This window comes from Epinephelus fuscoguttatus, linkage group LG10, assembly GCF_011397635.1.
Source record: "Epinephelus fuscoguttatus linkage group LG10, E.fuscoguttatus.final_Chr_v1".
Lineage (NCBI taxonomy): Eukaryota > Metazoa > Chordata > Actinopteri > Perciformes > Serranidae > Epinephelus > Epinephelus fuscoguttatus.
Genome location: NC_064761.1, coordinates 26172957 through 26193535, shown reverse-complemented (window position 1 = coordinate 26193535; position 20579 = coordinate 26172957). Strand labels below are relative to the sequence as shown.

The window sequence follows — 20579 nt, the reverse complement described above, 5'->3', positions numbered from 1 at the left end:
GAATAGTGGAGGAAGGAAGAAAAGCGAAGGCACAGGGAGACTATAGGACAATAAAAAAATCCTCTTGAGCCAGGATGAAAGTGAAAAAGAAGACGCAAGGAAATATTAAGAGAATACTTTAGCATCCAGCATTGTAAATGTCTTCTCTAATCTTGTGTTTGGTAAAAGGCTGGCTCAGCAGAAATCTTTCTGTCTGCCAGGAAGACCAATTAGTTTCTCTTCTGAGAGCTGCTGCTACGTGTTTGAGACTGTCAGATTGGCCCTCTCACAGTCTGGTGTCGCAGTCTGCCAGCTAAGAGGCTCGGCTCCTGCTTCACATCTTAATACCTGCACCACCACATCACTCCTGCTTTGTTTATTCAGAGTAATCCTTCTCTTACAGTCGCTCCTCTGTGCATCCTGTTTGGACTTTTTCTTGCCATTGTAACATACTTCTCCTCCCCCCTCTCCCAGTTTCCCTCTCCTCTCAGCAAATTCCTGACTGACTGACTGACTGACTGACTGTAGCATACAGCTGGCTCGACTTATTGCCTACCCCCAGTCTGCTTGATTAGCTTTGGTTTTGTGGCCTGGGGGCCTTTGAGCCTTGTCTGTTCATCTAAAGCTGCTAAAGAAACACCAGTGTTGTGCAAACCCAGCTCAAGTGGAAAAAAGCTTCTTAAAGTGTTAAGTGACCATGCATACTTAACTCACTGGTGTTTGGAAACAGCTCTTAATGTGTCTTTTTATTGGGTAATAATATAACGAAGCAATCTCACCACTCGATCGTTTAACTCTCCCATTTAATTTCCTAAAAGTCGAGGTTTGGTTGATAATACCAGTAAAAGCTTTTGAATAAAAAAGTCTTAACTGACTCACACCACAAATTCAGAGCTGCTGTCTTCGCTTATTTGGTGGTAACGTTGCAGCTCGTCTTATTTGGTAAAACTGGATGTGAAGGGCTGATCATTTTTGAAGTGTATCTGTTCACACTCCTGTTTCTTTGCGCCCTTCCCACTCATCATCACCCCTCTTTCTCTCTCTCCTACAGTTCATTCCTGTAACGTCAGGTGTATGAATGGAGGCAGCTGTGCAGAGGATTCGTGCTCCTGCACCAAGGGCTACACGGGCAGCCACTGTGGACAACGTGAGTGAAATCTGCTGCACAGTCAGCTGGTGAATGTGTGTGGGGATTGTTGCACACTGTCACCTGCTAGAGTATGTAATTATAAGGAGCAGATATCTTTTGAGGGATAAAAAAGGTGATGGAAATGGTGCAAATTGTCCTCACTTGAAAGACTTTCTATAAGCCAACCAAATACTTTCGGTATGGTACCTTTGGGACCAAAAGTAACTCTTCAGACATGGTACCTAGACCCTAGCGTTTCCACTGCAAACCCTTAAATGTGGGCGGGGTTGTTGCCACTCACTGCTCCGCCCAACACTCACTGTATTTCCTCATTACTGGCGACACAGATTGAAGTCTGCACCCGGTTTATCGTCCACAGAACGAGGCTGCACGAACTATATCATACTGAAATGCTCGGTGGAAACGTTATACATACATACAATACATATTTCTGTCTTTATATCTGGACTTCATCAGTATGCAGCAGCTGTACAAAGGACTTTTTTAAACTTTTGGTTCAGCTTTCACTTGCAGCACGTCCAACCAGAAACACAGCACATTGTATACTTTGAATTGTATTGCCAAATACATGGTGAAACAAACAAGCTGTACTGTAGCTGTTTAAAGGAATACGTCACCCTCCAAATGACCATTTGTATATAAATGACTCACTCCATGTTAGGTTGAATTCATGGAGAGAAAATGTTGTTTTTCCTGCATGCCTTTGGTGAATGAAGAATCCCCAAAACGGAGGAAAATCCTTGAAGAATTGACGTCATAGGCGGCCACAGCAAAATTATATCAAAACATCCCTTTGCAAACTCTCACACAACTCGTTGAGTATAAACTAGGTCTCATTTATCCAGTCGTAAGCTCAGTGCTTCCCCAACAGTCAGCCATTTACGACATGTAGAAGAACTGAACTAAAGCAGAACTTCTCTATTTTGTCTTCAGAGCGACTCCATTGACAAAAACAGTAATTTTACCTCACTGAACACGGGAGCTGCTGGTCGACTGCTGTCTCTATCAGTTCATATGTGTTATTGTGTGACTTTATGTTTTTAAAGGGTTTGTTCAGATTCCCCAAAGGCAGTGGTAGATCAGCGGCTCCTGTAACATTACTGTTTTTGTCAGTGGAGAGCAGAGATAAGTTTTACTTTTAGCTCAGTTCCCCGCTGTAAAGGGCCGCCTGGGAGTATAAGGCTGGTTAAATGAGAGTGATTAAATTGCATGAGTTGTGTGAGAATTTGTAAACAGATGTTTTGAAATACTTTTTTTTTTTTTTTACTGTTTTAGTGTTGTTAAATGAGGTCACCCATAGCTTCAAATCATCGAGAAATTGGAATTTGGATTCTTTGCTCACCGTGAAGGCATCCGAGAGAAAACAAGGTTTCCTTATGAATTCTCTGGCTTGCATTAGGGTCGATTTTTGGGTTAGAGAAAAGCTTAAAGCGAGGCACGCAGTGAAGAGGGTTGGCGTTACTGGTCGAAGAACTGATGTCATCACTGAAAGTCCTCACATATGTTTGTAATACAAATATACAATGCTGTATGTGTTTGTGTGTTGGTGATGCAAGTGATTAAAAAGTGAAGTCATCTGAAGCTTTGTGAAAAATGTGTTTGTGTGTCTGTAAGAGAGAGAGAATGTCTTAAGTGTGTCATTCTCCGTGAATCACACTCCCTTCCTCTGTCTCCTTTAGCTGTGTGTGAGAATGGCTGCCAGAACGGTGGGCGCTGCATTGGGCCCAACAGATGTGCCTGCGTCTACGGTTTCACTGGCCCGCAGTGCGAGAGAGGTGAGTGCTCATCCTCGTTTCCGTGTTGAGACAGTGTGTTATGATTCACCCTGTCTCGCTGCACCTCAGATATAATACAGACCTGCTGGTGCTAGTCCTGGCTTGGTATTTTTGTGGGGAAACCAAGGGGTGCTAAAACAGGGGAACAATCCCTTATATAAGTTATTACAAAGTTATGCACACCCACAGTTTGCACATTTTATGGGAGAGAAACAAAGACAAATATTAAAGCTACTTAAAGGTCGGCTGTTTTTGATTTTGCAGAGCAATTTACTGGTAATTCTGACGAGGGCTGCACAGTATTGTAGTCATCATTGCGATGTCAAACACATCGTGGAAGACTGCGATATTACACTGAACATGGTAACAACATATTAAATTACATCTTGTCTGTATGCGCTAATTTAACTGCTACACTTTGGGCAATCAGACAGAGCCTTCGCCGTCAGTCATCGCCTGACTTGTCAGACGCATCACACAATGAGCTGAGGTTAATTAGACTTGTGCTGCCATATTGTTTTGCTTGGTTGAAGGAGGAAAGTGTGACAAGATGAGTGCAGACGAAAAAGCAAATGCCAAAATGGAACTGGTGGCAAAAAAAACAACAACACATCAGCCGACCGGCAAAGTTTTGATACAGGAGAAACAACGTGGCACAAGCACTGTCCAAGGCTGAGCCATGACCTGAGCACACTTTTATGTCTGTTCATTAATAATATGTAATATGGTTATCGTGATTCAATAATGTTATTGCATAATGTATTCTCTTAGAATGGTCCGTATGATACCTATGAACAGTTTGCTTGATATCCCACCAATTAGCACCCCACAAATGACACTATGTCTTTAAATTACAGTTGCATACTCAATGTGAAGTTATGGAGGTTAGGCTTTGGCAAGTAAAGTTACTGTGGTTAGGTTTCTTCTTTAGGTTTAGGCAGGTGAAGTTACAGAGGGTAGGTTTGGGAAAAGAAACTTGGCGAGGACGAACCTTAAAATGACTCAAAGTCCAGGGGACAGTCCCAGGGGAAAATCCAGGGGGAAAGTCCAGGTTGTTGTGAACTATCCACCACCCCAACCTTCCTCTTTACAAGACCACTTGAGACTGCTTCCTTGTTCACTCCCATCAGCAGATTGGTCATGTAACTGCAGCCTTTCAAAATACCTGGGATATGTCCAAATTTAGGTGCATTACTTATTGGAAAACAGTGAGAACAGCCTGTATTGCTTATCCTCATATTATGCAGCCCTAACTTTAACCTACTGTACTGTACTTGACACAGTTGGGCGTACACACAGTCTTTCATTTGCAATGACTGACTGTAACTGCCATTTTCTGTGAGCTCACTGTTTTCATCTCCAAATATGAGATTTATATGGATGTCACAGTGTGTAAAACATTCATTATGACTGATGAATAATAATAGCCACTACTACTGTGCTTCTGTGTAAAAGTAAAACTAAAATCTTCCTTTAAATATACCCCATCCTGTGTACAGTGACTAAAATAGCCTTTATCAAGCTTGGGAGTCAGCTGCTCCCCACCCACACTCTAATGTTAAGGAAGATATCAGAGCAGGAAGGCTTTGATGTGGCCATGCAGTCGTGAGCGTTGTTCCTATCAGTCCAGACATACTCGCTCCTGTAAGGTGGATGACTTCATGCAGTTAGCTCAGACAGACAGTGGGTGTTCGTCTCCTGAGCTTTGAACAGAAGCCTGAGGTATGTGTGTGGTGGGAAGTGATGGCAGGGTGTTGGAAGTAGGTGGTACAGTCTCGTGGCAGATGGAAAAAATACCTGAATTGACGGCCGTGCTTAATTTCCGTTCACCTCAGGTCACCTTTTCAGAGAAGGAGAGGAACCTTTACACCTTTAGATACTCTCTGTCACCTAACTCACCTTTCTGTGGCCCTCACCTCCTCCGTCTTTGCTCTGCTGTTACTGACACTGACAGAAGAGTGTTCTTGGCCTGTAATTTCACTCACCTCATTCATCTCTCCGATGCATTCCTTCCCCTCTACCTATACACGTTTTATATGTATGCATGCTTGTGTAAAAAAAAACAGCCATAAACACTCATCTCTTCCACATCCACTCATCTGTTTTCTTTCAAATGCTATCCTCCCCTCTCTCCCTATCATCCAGTCTTCTTCTGTCGTGTTTGCTTGTTTGTTTTTTACCTGTTTTCATCCGAGGCTACCTCTTCATCAAATTCTATATCTTTCCAAGCCTTCATCTTACCCTCCGTTCCACAACTTGTGTCTCCATGGAGCTCTGGAGTCTTGTTTTCTGGTAAAATACAGCTTTTTGGGGGTTGAGTTCATCAGAGGGAGCCTTAAAAGACATCTGGCAATAAATACCCTCCCCTTCCTCCCCCCCGTCATTCCCACAGGACTGACAGAAAAGACTTTCTTTGTAGAGTGATCGTGGACATTTCCTGATGAGGAGTGGAGAAAGGTAGGGAAGCAGAGAACGAGAAGGAGAGAGGGATGGAGGGGAGCCGGGAGAAAGAAGGGAGGGACAGGGGTGAAAATGAAAATGGACTCCCCAGCTGTGTACACAAAGCCTGGTGGAGGGGAGTACAAACACTCTCCATGTTGCAGGAATGGGGAGACTGCTGGACCTGCAGGTAGTCACAAGGGAAACACTTATAAATCTTTGTTTGTGTGTGTGTTTTTGGTGCCAGACATCCTTCAGTGAGAGGCGAGCAGGGCTAAATTTGTCTGCATAATTCATAAGAAATCACATTCGTGAGAGCAGACTTAAAAATGATCCTAGTTACTGCACGCTGGATATGAAAATTGAAAGTTCCAAAGTTGGACCTCAACAATTTGAATTTACAGCTACAACATGTTTATTTTCACTCAGCTTGTCACCGCATCTTTAGCAAACGGGTCGCTGAGGAAATTGTTCTTCAGCTTGCCAGAAACGAATTGTTAGTGCACAGACAAGAAGAAATTGTTCTCAAATTTCGAGTCTAATTATTCTGAGATTTTCTATAATTTTGATAAATGACCTGTATTTTTTTTTAATATTGGGCTTGGCCTTAAATAGATGGATTCACCCTGGTGTAACCTCTGGTGTTTTTATTGCTCCCTTGGGTATTGTGGTTTGAGAGTTTGTGCAACTGAGTCCATGAGTCAGTAGATTTACTGTGTGATTCAGTGAGAAGACTGTCGATGAACTGTGATTATGAAGGCAGTGAAAGTCAACCAGTATGGGTGAACTGGGTGTGCTGAATGGACTCATGGGAAACTTCTCAGGGTTCGCGTGTCTGGGGGGTGTGTGTGCACGTGCGGCTGTGTGTTCACAGCTTGTATGTCCCTGAGGCTCGCTGACTTTGGTTAGATAGCGTTAGAGTTAGTCATTCCTCCTCATGTATAAAAAACAATCCCCCCATCTACGCCATGAGTAACCTGTCATTATTCAGCAGCTTTATGTGTGCGTCACTGTTTTGCTTCTCCGTATGTGAGCATACATGGTTCACTGTATCCATACCTTAATGTGAGTTTCACTCTCACAGAGTTGTGAGCATGGCTGTTGACTCTTTTGGCTGCGGAGAGTCAAACCATTTTTGGACCAAATAGTTCTGGGGACTCTGACCTTCAAGGGTTTCAAAGGTACCTTGTCAGTCATGGTTCCTCTTGTGCTAGGTGAGAGCCTACGCTGAAATAGGAGCTAAAAACATCCCTTAAAACAGTGTTGTAAGAACCATGATCGTTCCTATTTCTTAAGGGTGGGTACACAACAAAAAAGAGGGTCCTTGAAACAACAACAGTTCCCCTGATGCATAAAAATGCCTCATGTTGCCCTGATTTGCGATTCCCGAGATGGACCATCTCTGGAGTCAGGTCAAAGCGTCGCCGACTGCCCCCAAGCTGGTTGTGGTGACAGCAATTTGTGGTAGTTGCTCAGCAAAATTGTAACAAAAGTCTAAAGATCAATGATGAGAAGTAGCTGCCTATCAATAACATTGTAATCATAAACCTAATTGATCCAAGACAAGCTCATCGTCAGTTAAAGACATACCTTCGAGCAGGTAGCTGTGCTGTATGGACATGCAAATCACCGCTGTGCTCGGCTGACACACTGAGCCAAAGCCAAGCAGCACATGTGTACAGACACATGTGGCCGGGTCACACTTTCTCATTTTACAGCTAAACAGTACACTAAAAGATGTTTCTGAAAACATTTGAGGTGAGAAATAGGTAAAGCAGTAACAGAATCTGAATTCACATTAAATCAGTGCAACCTAGTTTAACAGTCTGACTGCAGTTCTCTGTAAGTTGACTGCGTGAGAGACTCCTCAGCTCTGACTGGTTGTTTTTGGTGTGCTGCGGTAGAATTTAGTAAATGACACTAGAGGCAGTAGAAAGAGAATGAGGGACATGATTTCTTTTCACAGATTATCTGTCTCATGTACGTCTTTCAGAATGCAAGTGACAGATTCAGCAAATATGACACAGAGTGATTTTCAGAAAAGTTCCCAACTGTAACTTTAAGTGTCTGAGCAACACCCCAATATGAGCCCCACTGCATTAGTGTGTGTTAATGTATGTTTTTCACATCATTTCACCTGCGTGCTCTCTAAGAGGGAGTGGTGCTGATGTGTGTACGCCCAGCCTTGGCTCATTAATCAGTCTCTGCTCCAGCTCAGCTCGGTCCAGCCTGTCTCAGTGGACCTAGACAGGCTCTGTGGTCAGTCCCAATCCCAGCCAGTGGCCCAGTCCAGAGCAAATAAACCGTTAATCGCAGAGGAGCAATTTTGCCCCCCCCCCACCAGCAGGCGGTGACGTCAAGGGCATTCTGAGGTGCTGGAAGAGTAGGAAGCTATGCTATTTCTGCTCTATTGACTCTGGATAAGAGTGGACAGAACATGGCTGGACATGATGGCTGCACTGGTGTATGGGTGGGACTCAGGGGCAGGCGCAGGTCACCCTGTGGAAAATATTCCCAATGACAATTTAGTTTGAGTCAGCCAGTTTGAAGCTGTGCTAAATTTGATTTACAGCAAGTCTATAAATTATATACTAATGCAGCATGACGTTGCCCCTTAATGTAGACCCCATATGTGTGTTTTCCATATGCAGGAATTTCTGCTGCAAGACGCCCAGTGAACCCTATCAAGGCACAAAGGAGCAAATATCAAGCTAAGAACTGGCTGACAGTGTAAAATGCTGCAACACTGTTTCAATCCATGTCTGGAAATGTGTCTCCCTGGGCTGAGATAATGAGCCCTGTGCTCCTTCCAGATATTATGTATGATTATATGCTGTGAATTAAATCATCATGTTATATATTAAGTGTAATTAGGAACGTCACATTTCACAAGCTGTTTTTAGTGTCTGCTTTTCATGGGGCACTAAATTTTGATGATCCGTCTCATAAACAAAGAGCGGAGGAAATTATTCACCAGTGCCCTGGCCCAATTTACAGGCTCTGGTTTGTTCAAATCGATACTTGAGTAGTCTCACGGGATGGTGATGAAGGCCGTCTTTGATCTGGCCTGATGAAAAATGGGCTGATTTACTCCTGCTGCAGTCAAGAGAGCACTACAAAGACTTCCCCCTCCCTGAATAAGTAACATGTCCCATGAGCTGTAGTTGTTGATGGAGCCTGGAGCCCACTTGCCCGACTGTGTTTTCGCCTGGCGGTGTCTGCGTTCAGTAGAGTCTGCGTTATTGTTCCACTGTGGGACGGTATTGTGGCGGCGGGTTTCCTAAAACAGACAAAAATAGCAGCAAAAGTCGAGATGGATTTGACAGTACAATGGGTGAGAAACAGAAACAATGACAGAGGAACAACTTGATGCCACAAGATATGACGTCACAGTTCCAACAAGTGTGTGCAAAGTGTTAAAAATGACCGATAATTTTGATAATACATTTTTCCATGTGGTCATATGGGCTCTGTACACTATACACACAGCAGTTCACTACAAGCTTCAGACTTTCAGATCTTAGTAGATAGCTGAGGGCTTATCTTTCCCTTTTCCATTCTCCCACAGTTGCTACACCCTGTATGTGTGTGTGTGTGTGTGTGTGTGTATTTGTGCTGTGTTAAACACTTAGTCACGTATGAGTGACTGCTATTGGTGTGGACGAAAATGAAAGGAGCAGACTCCTTGAGGAAAGATAAGGCATAAAGGAAAAGAGTGATTTCAAGCTTGTTGATAATGGCGCTGATAAGACAAACAGAGACCGCTATGGTCGGCTTTAATGAGGATAAACCTCCAAAAAAACACACAGACACACGCACACACACACGCATACACACACACATGCACACACAAACAAACAAGCCCACACATTTGAATCATTTATTTATATCCACATCAGCCGGGGACACACGGACACAAACAATGCGATGCAATCAGAAATTCCACAAGACCCGCCAGACATGTGCTCCGTCTGCACCATAGAAATAGAATGAGAGTAGAACAGGCATTCCCATTCAAGTCAACATAGCAGGATGGTCAGACTAGTGGGAATTTTTCCGTATGTTGCAGCCGTTATAGTGGGCCAACTTTTAGATGAACTTCTATAAACAAACTGACTTGCAGCGAATCGCAAACTCACTGGGGTTAGGTTTTGCAGTAATGACCAAATAAGCAATGGAGTAGTGTGAAGCATTGTCTCCCTAGAACAGTAACTTGTTGGAGTAGTTTTGTGTTTTCCCCCCTGGGTAAGTAAAGGAAATATTCTTATGCCAATTTTCCTTATTAAAAAAACAACAACTAAAGTACACCTCTCTCCTTCACTGAAATAAGACCAGCTGTATTACCTTGATAACTCAAAAGATGGCGCAATAGCTGCTACAGATTCTCTTCTTTATGCCCCTTTGCATTTTTAATTTGTGTGTGATTTTAGTTAGCATGCCGGCACTATGGATTAAAAAGAGGTGTGACGGGTGTGACAACAGCGTTGGCCTGTAGTGTGACTTATAACATATGCAAAGGCAGCACTTTATTAACAGTAACAATGGCATAACGTGGCAATAACAATCGTTTACCATCCCTGTTATATGGCGGCTGATCTCGTCCTCTGCTCAGAGGATAAGGAGATCCTGGACCTTACTGTTTTCCCGGTTCGTGGACATTTTCAGCCACTGCTCTTCTTTGAGTTAGCTGCAAACTGCTACTTTGCAATCAGCTACTTTTCAAATCTCCTGGCAGTGGGTCACATGCAGAAGACATTCTTAAAACATCACACCTGTGCCACCCATGCATGTCTGTCCTGTTTATACAGATGTCATTTCTGCCCTGTTACTACCTCTGATGCTGGCTTGAAGGCGAGACCACTCTGTTCCCCTATTGTGGGCTTGTATCTTTTATAAAAAAAACACAAGATGGCATAACACCATAACATCCCCAGCCTGAAGAGGCAGTGTAAAAGGGGCTATAGTTAGTCTCATTTGTTACTGAGTTAGTTACTTGATCGTTCCAACAATCGTCAACTCTGATTTGGTTGAAATAAATCCTCTATTAAGCTGTCCACTGAGCAGCTGCTCTCTTCTTAAGAGGCAGCTACAGCACATCATTTTTCAATAAACATGCAATTAATGGCACAAAAGAAACTGGGAAATTACATTAACATTTTAAAAGTAACAGATTGCTTATTGAAAATGCAATTTAATGACAGTTGGTCGAAACGGAGTTCTCAAATTTTGTGCCCACGGCAAACAGCTCAGTGTCTGTTCTACTCTCATTCTGTTTCTATGGTCTGCACACACCAACTAGACATGAACGCATGAGACACACACACACACACACACACACACACACACATGCACAGAGGATAATTAGAAAACGACTATTTTTCAACAGGTGAGTAACAGCATGACGTTTCAGCTGAGAGTAAATCTTCCAGCTGTATAAAGTCTAGAGAGGACATCCGGTTTAAAAAGACATGCATGCTTACACACCCACCCACACACACACACACTTGTACACACACTCACACGCACGTGTGTACACGCACATATTTCTTCTCTTAATTTATTTGACCCTTATGACCTCTTGTCATACGAAAGTATGTATAAAATGATAATAGCTTTGTTTCCATGTGATCAACTCATACTTCAAGTCTCTTATCCTCCCAGACCTCCTCTTCTGGGAGTTTTATAAATACTTCAGCAGTTATTAATGAGTCTGAAACAGGATTTTTCCTCTTCTCTCGTGCCATTTCTCCTCTCCTTTCTTTTTCTTCTAGCGCTCAGGTCAGTACCCCCGTCTCATCTCCCCGATCCCACAGCTGGATGGGGTTGATGGGAAAATGTTTTCCCAGAAGGGTTTGCGTTCCAGACAGGATTAAATATTTTCTCACCTCAGCCTTTACAGTATTTTATCTTCCTTTAATCCAACTTCCATCAGCACAAAGAGGAACAGGCTTTGATGTGTGATCATGTTTTTTTCTGCAATATTAGGTTATTATGTGGTTGGCTTCACTACAAAAACATCATCTTAAACGAAGGGTCAGATCCCGTTAATGTGGTTGGATATGGCTGTCTGGCTAATCTATGTGAAGACTAATTTAGGTGAAAGGTTACAAGTGCTTTAAACAAACTCGGGGCTGCGTTACAACTGGCAGCGACTCCTGGAAACTTTTATTAGAAGTGCTGATGTTTATGAAATGAAAGCATTATAAACTTGAAGGAATGAGATAATTCTATTAAATCCAACACAATATGTCTCATTATTGAGGGAAATGGATTTTATTCACAGTGACGTATCCTGGTTATGAATGAAACCAGAGACGTCTGGACGAGGAAGAGGTTGCTAACAGTGGATTTAGGAGCGAGGGGTGGCTAGAAGAGGATCTGGTGAATGTTTTTGATCTATTGAGCAATTTGAACACTAATTAGGCAAAATTACTTCCGAATGTTGTCAGCGGGGCCGAGCCAGGATGTTGGATTGCTCCCTTGTCCTAACCTGCCCGAGCCCATGCTTGCACGTGTCCACTGACTTTGCATGCATGACATACAGATGTGCATACCACCACATGTAAATTTAAGGCTAACAAAAGCCTGTGTGCACACATTGATTGGGACGCTGAGAGATCGGCAGTATTTCTTCCCCGCTTGTTACTTTGTGCTTTTAAAGAAAAGCTGCATCGCTGCTCCAGTCTTTTGTTTGGCTCGACGCTGCAGCTTGGACAGATGCTGTATTTTCCTTTAGGCATGTGTATTTACACAGACATGTGTGTGTGGGAGAGAGAGAAGAGCTGGGCAGAGTTTAGAAAGCATGTGTATGCATATATGTTTAATTAAGTGCACATGTATACACTGCTGACCTTGGCTGCTGTGTGCGACTATCTCGTGTTGCTGGATGATCAGAGTGTGGGAGAGTCCAGTCTCCTCGAAGTCGAGACGCTGTTGATTTTTCCTCAAGATCAAAGGCTAAAGAATTTCTGTCTTTTGGTTTTCCTTTTTTTCTTCTTCTGTCCATTTGAACTGTTTCCAGTGTTATTATTTAGTCCCGAAGCAACTAAAACCACTGACAACACATCAATGAGTCCCATCATTGCACTGGCTGACATATTCCTTCTTTCCAGAGAACATGACACTGTAGTTTACTTCTAGCCAGTCACACAATACACCATCCTGCAACTGTAAGTGCTCATTACAGTACCAAAGGTGCACGTTGCAGCTGAGAATAGTCCCCAAAAATGCACTATTTACTTCTGTCAGAGTAACAAGAACCAGGAACTATGGTTTCCAGCTGTGTTATGAAATTACCAAGCCTTTTTGAAATGAAAGCTATGTATTTGTGTGCATTTTTAAAGGTTTACATCTTCAGTAGGAGCCAATGGGCTTGGGCAGCATCACAGACAGTGTAGTGAAGCTGAAAAGTATGGAGAGATGGACTTAGAGTATTGCTGGTTTGGGTCTCTTTATGGTCTTTGCTGACAAAAAGAAAAATATAAACTAATGGCAGCCTTATTCTTTGAGGATATACAAGATTTTCCTCACAAACAATGTAGTAATTCCTCTCAGTCATCACTTACGACCCGCTAAAAGTGTGTGGTGGTGTATTTTTCTGCAGAGACTCTGACCCCTGCCTGTATTTTCTTATTTTCTGGGCTCAGTGTTCTTCCAAAGCACTCAGGTGAGGTTGGGGCTTTATAAAAAGGTCGCAACGAGGTGCCAGAACATAATAAGCAGGCATCCAAGAGACACAGCGCCAAAAAACCCCAAATATAATGAGGTGAAATGCCAACTGAGAGTAAATATGGGGTTGGCTTTTACTTTTACTTTCTCTGGTGAGTGTGTTTACAACTGACAATCCTGCGGAGTATACCTTCAAGCTTAGTGTAGTGTTAAAGGAAAGGTAAAGGAGTGTTTGGTGTTCAGATGTGTATGCAGATCACTCTTGTATTATATCTCAGATATATAGCTCGCCTCTTCTCTGTGCCTACCAGGCCACATGTAGATAGAAGATCAAATAGCGGCTGATAGTCAAGGAGAGAGCAGAAGACAGACAGACAGGAAGACCTAAAGCGGGCAAAGAGAAATAAAGACAGATGGAGTAGAGGGAGAACTGGCGTGAGCCCCAACCTGCACTCTGCATGCTCAGTTTGACCTACTTTACTTTCCTCCCTCCTTCTCTTTTTTTTTCTTCCCCTTTCTTCATGCGTCTCCTACTCTTTGCCCCCATTCTCTGTGATCCCCTTTCATGTAGCACAAGGAACCAATAAGTCTGAAGAAGGACTCCCACCAGACACCACCGCTGATTCCTATCTCTCCATGTCATTCTGTCCTTCAGAGCCGAGCACGCCGCTGTCTTTCTCCACATCTCACTGTCACAGCCTTGGCCGGCCAGCCGCGCAGTTTGTCTTTCATCTGACAATCTAACAATCTACTGTTTTTAATGAAGGCTATATTAAGATTGGCGCCACTGTGGAGAACTTAATAAGGGTTTCTCCCACAAAGAAGCCGTCATTAGGCAACATGTGATTGGAAAGATGAACATCGTATTGCTGACATAGTTTCAGCATGAGGTCATTGTGCCTGAATTGTGAAGTGCGTTTAATGGGATGGTGCCATGGTGTCACTGGCAAACAGCATTGAAAACAAGGTGATCACTGAAGACACTTTGTTCCCGTCAACATCTGTTTGAATGACCGTTTGTATTTGCTTATCTTCACCAGTGTTACCAACCTTTCCCAAAAAGATAGGCTCTGTGATTTCAACACATCTGTCTGACTTCCATGAGATATTTGTGTTTTGTGTTATTGGCAACATATGTGTGTTTGGACACACACAAGTGCATTGTCCTGAAGATGACATACAGATGTGTTAAAATGCAGCGTTCATTTTTAGCGTGAATGATTGTCACGGGGTGATTGTTACCGGCAACCACATTGCCATTAGCTGCTTGTACTGGAAACAGAAACCACTACTGTTCAGCCCTCCACCAACTCCTAGTTAAAATACTGGAATGCGCTTCAGTGCGTCAATGCAACGGGTTACCTTATTATCACAGAGACTAAATACATCGCAGTCATTCAAATCCTATTGGTGAATTCCTGTGGAAAGAAACAATCTGGATGTGTTTTGCAGTTTAATCTAGGCAGGTTTAATAAGAAAAATGCCTGAAATCACGTGCTCTGACGTGAGGCGCTATGTTGCTACCGACTCTCATATTGTTCTTCTTAAGTGCTGGTAAAAACCGCTACTTGTAAATGCTCCTCTTTGAGAGATGATTGTTGATCCAAAGACTAAACACTTGAAACAATTAAACTGTGGGGACGTGTTTGAAGGTTCAGTGAGTCATCTCTGTAAAATCATCCTCTAATGCTGTGCCAGATTTTTTCCACATCCATTCCTCTGTTTGTTGTTGCAGTGGAATTAACAGAGAAAGAAAGCGGGGAAAAGATCACTGACTCAGTTAGTTAGATATTACAGGAAATATGCCTTCCCCGTAAAGGAGAAAATCCTCAACTCTATACTTAATCTGGTTTCATTTAATGGCGCACCAGATGTGTTCGAGGAAATGAATCAGTGTTTTATCATCTAATCAATCAAATGTTAAATCAGTTACTAACTAACAAAGCATCCGTGCCTGTTTCCTCCGCAGACTACAGGACTGGGCCGTGTTTCACCCAGGTGAACAACCAGATGTGCCAAGGCCAGCTCAGTGGAATCGTCTGCACCAAAACCCTCTGCTGCGCCACCATTGGTCGAGCGTGGGGCCACCCTTGTGAGCAGTGCCCCGCCCAGCCACACCCCTGCAGACGAGGCTTCATCCCCAACATCCGAACCGGAGCCTGCCAAGGTCAGATCGGAGCACATACAGTCGCATACATCTCTCTCATTCTTGTACACACACACCTGGCACATCTTTTCAGCAGTGTTGACGGAGGATTCCCGCAACACACGATCGCCACGATAAACAGTGCAACCAGTACTTAATCCATCATTACCTCAGCTGGAATTCCTGCCCACAACATCCTCGAGGTAGTGTTAACAACAGCGATGATGTTTACATGTACACTGGTACATGTAGGTCAGAGACAAGCATGTATTTTCCTGTTAAGGTCTTACTAAGCAGAAGCATCTCCATATCCCTGAGTAGTCCACGAAAGCTGTAAACACTGAACAGCTATGGGTGTTATTTATTTATGTGTCAGTGTCTCAGTGACTGAGCAGGTCCCATCAGTCTTTCTTCAAGGCAAAATGGGAACATGTCCTCACCTTGCTTAAACTGGTGCGGTGCATTCACAGTGCATTCTGTCACTGATTGATATCAGAGTGATAGCAGGATATAAATATGCATGTATTAGGAAAGCAAAGATACTTACAGTGTTAATTTAAACACTTTCTCACTCACAAAAACACTTAGGATCCTCCTCCAGACATATTTGAAAGCAGTGATTCTCAACTGGTCCAGCCACGGGGTCCAGATTTCTGCTTAGTGATTTGTTCAAGGTCCACATGGTTCAGTGTATTCAGCGTCATACTTGCGTTTGGCCATGTCACTGAGCTAGTTTGCTGTCTCTGTCATATAGCTTTCCATTAGTCACTCACTAGCTATGTTTCCATCCAAAGGTGATTTGAATCATTGGGAAATGCGCATTAAAAGAAATATGAATCCTGTGTGTTTCCATTAAATGTACGGACTTTGGTGAAAACTACGAACTCGCGTGAGTTTTCCGCAGAACCGGAAACTAAACAAGTCTCGCATTCTTCTTCTTCTACGTTTTCTGGTGGTTGGCAACCAGTTTGTAAATGCATTACCGCCTTCCCGACCCGGAGTGTCGATATCACCATGGAGAGAGGTGCGCTACGTCAGACTTAATTCGAACATAAGTGTTTCCATCTCCCGTTTTGCGAATCACCATTTTTTTGAATCAACCAAGCATATTTTAGTTTGTGCGAATCAGGGGATTTTAATTCAGATTTTGGTGTTTCCATCATAATTTTCTGATGCGATACTTGTAGATGCGCATCTAGACAGGCTGATGGAAACATGACTACTCTACAGTAGGGAACAGCACTCCAAAGTAAAAGCTGTGTGCCGGAAATTCATTGTACTTCAAAATAAAGTGTGTTTTTTACAAACTTGACACGTTTGCGAGTCACTTGAGGTCCATTCAGGATAGACCCGGGACCCACCAGTTGGGAACCACTGTTTTAAAGTATGTAAAAATACTTATATTGATGCTACTGTTTTGTTTAACGTGGTCTTCCCACATAAAATGTTTCAACTAAAAACTTTGAAAAGGGATTGGAAGCAGATCCACTGTTCCTCCCTCATTGAGAAATTCTTGATCTGGTCCCCGCCCTGCTAGGTTGACCGGTGAAAGAGCAGTGCGTTAGCATTAGAGAAAACATCGAGGAGATTCAGCCATCCATGTTTGAGCCTCAGTCAGACCCAGACTCAGATAAGGAGTCTGTTGTGCACCAAAAGTGGTGACTAGCAGACGTATGAGAATGTAAGTGTAGTTAGCATCTTTTGTTTTGTTAATGCTCTTCGTTAGTTGTAGGCTAACTGGCAGTGACACACAGCATTGGTTGTGAGTCATGCAATATTATCTGCCATGATGGGGTTTTTGGTAGTTAGTGGATGGAAGCTCCAGGATCTGGTTGACATTCAAAAACGGTCTCAGGTTTTTTGCAGCTGTTGTGTTTAAATGTCCTCCCCCTTAGATATATGTTTCCCGAATCAGGCAGCGATTGGCTTTTGTTTTAGTGATGTACCTAATCTATATTGCGACATTAGAGTTTCAGATTTTAGGGAAATGCTCAGACATCGCCCCCTTCAGTAGAGGAATGTGAAAACACCTCTCTAGTGACAAACTTTGCACAGATACAAGTCAGTATAAACAAGGTCAGACATTTTGGAGGACATGATAATTTTGAGTTGAAGATTAACCATTACGGATTTAGTACATTCATAACAGAATCAAACAGCTCTTGCTAAATGGATCCAAAAAAGTGCAATATAGAGTTAATAAGCGAGAACCTGAACAAAATATGAACTGAGATTCACCTTCTTCCATCAACATTCCTGCTGCTGGTGTCCCAAACCCCCTCAGACCAGACCAGCGTCTCTGCATGCCTCTAATAACCTATGGCCCTCACCAGACTAAGCAATAAGACTGCATCAATATATGACACATGTGGAGGTCGTGTCCCCTGTTAAATGAGCCCAGCCAGGCTCTTTGTTGCCTCAGTCCAGCTCCTCTCACATGGACACACCCAGCACCACCTTGGGCAGATTGTGATGGTTGATGTCTAGCTGAAGCCGTCACAGGGGGAGACTGTGTTTTTGGTACTGGTGCTTATAGCACCTGGCCGCACTTCAACAGTATCACAGCTGAGGACGTTGAGTTCATGTATTTATGCTAGGAAGTCGAGGATTATAGCAAACTCAAGTGTTGTTTACATTTACAATAGAAAGCAACACATGTTGTAAAGAGGTTTCAGGCATCTGAATTGCGGCCCACATCTCCCACTCATCCAGCAATTTAAATCATGATTGAAGTGAAACAAAATGGACATTCCATCTATTTATCAGGCTAATATGTTGAGCAATCTGTCTCTGTTTTTGTGCAGGCACAAAGCTAGCTGTGCTATTTATTTTTGCCAGGAGCAACTACATATTTGCACCAAACCCTACGTGTGCAGAACTGGGTGGAGTAGGCTAGCTGTGTTTATGCAGATCAAGTGGTACAATCCAATGCCGGGTCTTATTTTGGCATGAAATTGCGCAAGCCAGTAATTTTCATGGCTCTAGTTACAGCAAAGGCGAAGACACAAACCTGTCAAAAATCTCATTTACCTTCTCATTAACTCCTTCTAAATACTTATTTGGGGCCCTGTTTAGTATATGTTTGTGCTTTGTCCAAGGAAAACATGTTAATTGAGTTAGATTGCCAATGTATCAGATTCCAATGTAATGTCTATAATCTTTGCAACATGCAAAAGAGCGTTGAGTGCTTTTTAAAAAGTTTTACAAGTTCTGTTTATTCTCAACTTTTTTCGGAGCCATGAAAGAGGCAGTTAGGTATAATAGCTATTGGCTGGAATACCGTATGTACCAACAATTATTGATGTACTTGCGTTTGGCAAATGGAAAGACATGTGTTAAACATTTCAACAGGATATAACACAGCCTTCCATAAGATATAGTAATACCACAATCCACCCAGCTATATGTATGAGTCTGTATGCATTATTTATGAGGGTGATTCAAAAGGTAACACATATGGGATCAGTAACTGGTTTGTATTTAGCTCCACAACTTCCTCTCTTTTTGACGTGGCTGCCAGGCTGCTCATGTGTTAGAGGTATGCCAGTGTGAGACGATCACTCATCTGTGTGTGACTCACATGCCTCCTCTCTCATTCTCTTTTTCACTGTCTGTACTTCTCTCTCTGGATCTCTATTTTTGTCTTTTCTCCCCTTTCTCTCTCTCTCTTTTTTTTGCTCCTTCTTTCTCTCTCTCTCACACACACACACACACACACACCAAAGACACCTAATCGGCAGAAAGCCTAGAGCAACGTCTCTCTGGCAGCAGTACAAAGCGCACCTGACCATGAATCCAAATGTAAGGATTGCACTTCAGGCTCCACATCAGGATGTTGGCTGATAGATGCTTTCTTTCTCTCTCAGCATTTTGGCAGAGAGAGTTTCTCAACACTAGCCCATATTTTCAGCCTTTCTCAATAAAGAAGCAGAGATTGAATGTATTCAGATGATTAGAAACAGGCTGTGAGTCTGTGTGTGTGTGTGTGTGTGTGTGTGTGTGTGTGTGTGTGTGTGTGTGTGTGTGTGTGTGTGTTTGTGTGTGTGTGGTTGTATGTGCGATATGTACACATATTTTAATAGTATAGCTGCACATTTACAATACTTGGCTGCTGTGTAGTGACTGGCAAAGGGGTGAATATAAACCCACTGTGTGTGTACAGTTTGTGTGTGTGTGTGTGTGTGTGTGTGTGTGTGTGTGTGTGTGTGTGTGTGTGTCCCAGGGTAGACAGGATCAGAGGTATCCACAGTTTCTTACAGGAACCCGCCCTCTGACATAGTCTATGCCCAATACTGGGGAAAGTGACTCACATTGAATGCTGGGAAAAACTTACATTTAAAAAGCCATTTCCTGTTCAAACAAGAGCTGGAGTGGGTCTTTCTGGAAGTGGTCTTACACATCACAGCCGGCGCCAAGTTACCACTCGCTTTTACCTCATCCCCTTTGCAACGATGTAGAACAGAAGAATGAAGAACAGTGTTTCAGCGACAGAAAGTGTGCCGGACACATGCTCTAAAACGTGCTTTGGACCATAGTTAACTAATATAAACATAGCGTTTTTTGTAAAATTCACATTGTTTGAAGTCCTATTTTTGTTGTCTTGGTGTATTAAAAACATACTGTAGAATGCTCCATCTCTTGAATCATGCTTTGCAAACACTACTGATTATTCTTACAAAAGTCTGTTTCTTTCCGTTCTTCTCTTAGATGTGGACGAGTGCCAGGCAGTGCCAGGCCTTTGCTCCGGAGGTAACTGCATCAACACTGTGGGATCCTATGAGTGTAAATGTCCCGCTGGCCACCGTCAGAGTGAAACCACCCACAAATGTGAAGGTGAGTCTGATCTTAAAAAAAGATGTATTAGAGTAGTGGATTTAAAGAAGCTTTATGTGACTTTCAGAGTGTATCTATGATTCTGAGTTTGAGCTGGGAGTGTCTGCACACGGCTCTCAACATGGAGGTGGCTGAACCGGTACCGGTGCTAACAATGCAAACAGTGCTGACAGAGCTCATGGTGTTAACGAGGGGGGACCGTAGGGTGGGCTGTAACCGTTGTATGAGCATAGTGTAGAGCGGTGGCTATTGGTAAGCCAGTGGGATACTCACACACAGCAGGGACTCACATGGGCTAATATGAACACACACCCGGACCGTCTACCACAACGAAGAACAGGGAAACTCAGATTTTCAACACACACACAGAGGTAGTGTGGCTTCATTCTCTGCTCAGGACGCCATTACCCCATTCAGTGTTAACATGGCAAATAGTGTATTTGCTGCTAAATTAATGTTCTGAACGTCACATACAGAACCTTCAACACAAAGAAATGTTCAACAATTTGGAAAGAAACCTTCATAACGAGTACCTAAGGCATTAAAACGGCATTTAAAAATGAATGACCATCATTTCTGTGCAACCCTG

At 43.0% G+C, this 20579-nt stretch overlaps 1 protein-coding gene across 2 annotated transcripts in view; it reads left to right on the top strand.

The window, feature by feature from the left end:
* fbn2b (fibrillin 2b) overlaps positions 1–20579 on the top strand; it is an 82864-nt gene that overhangs the window by 20832 nt on the left and 41453 nt on the right. For both annotated transcript variants that reach the window (XM_049587791.1, XM_049587790.1), the window contains exons 5-8: positions 1031–1126; positions 2809–2904; positions 14981–15178; positions 19865–19990. In XM_049587791.1, coding sequence (XP_049443748.1) covers positions 1031–1126; positions 2809–2904; positions 14981–15178; positions 19865–19990 — 516 coding nt within the window. The remainder of the gene's footprint in view (positions 1–1030; positions 1127–2808; positions 2905–14980; positions 15179–19864; positions 19991–20579) is intronic.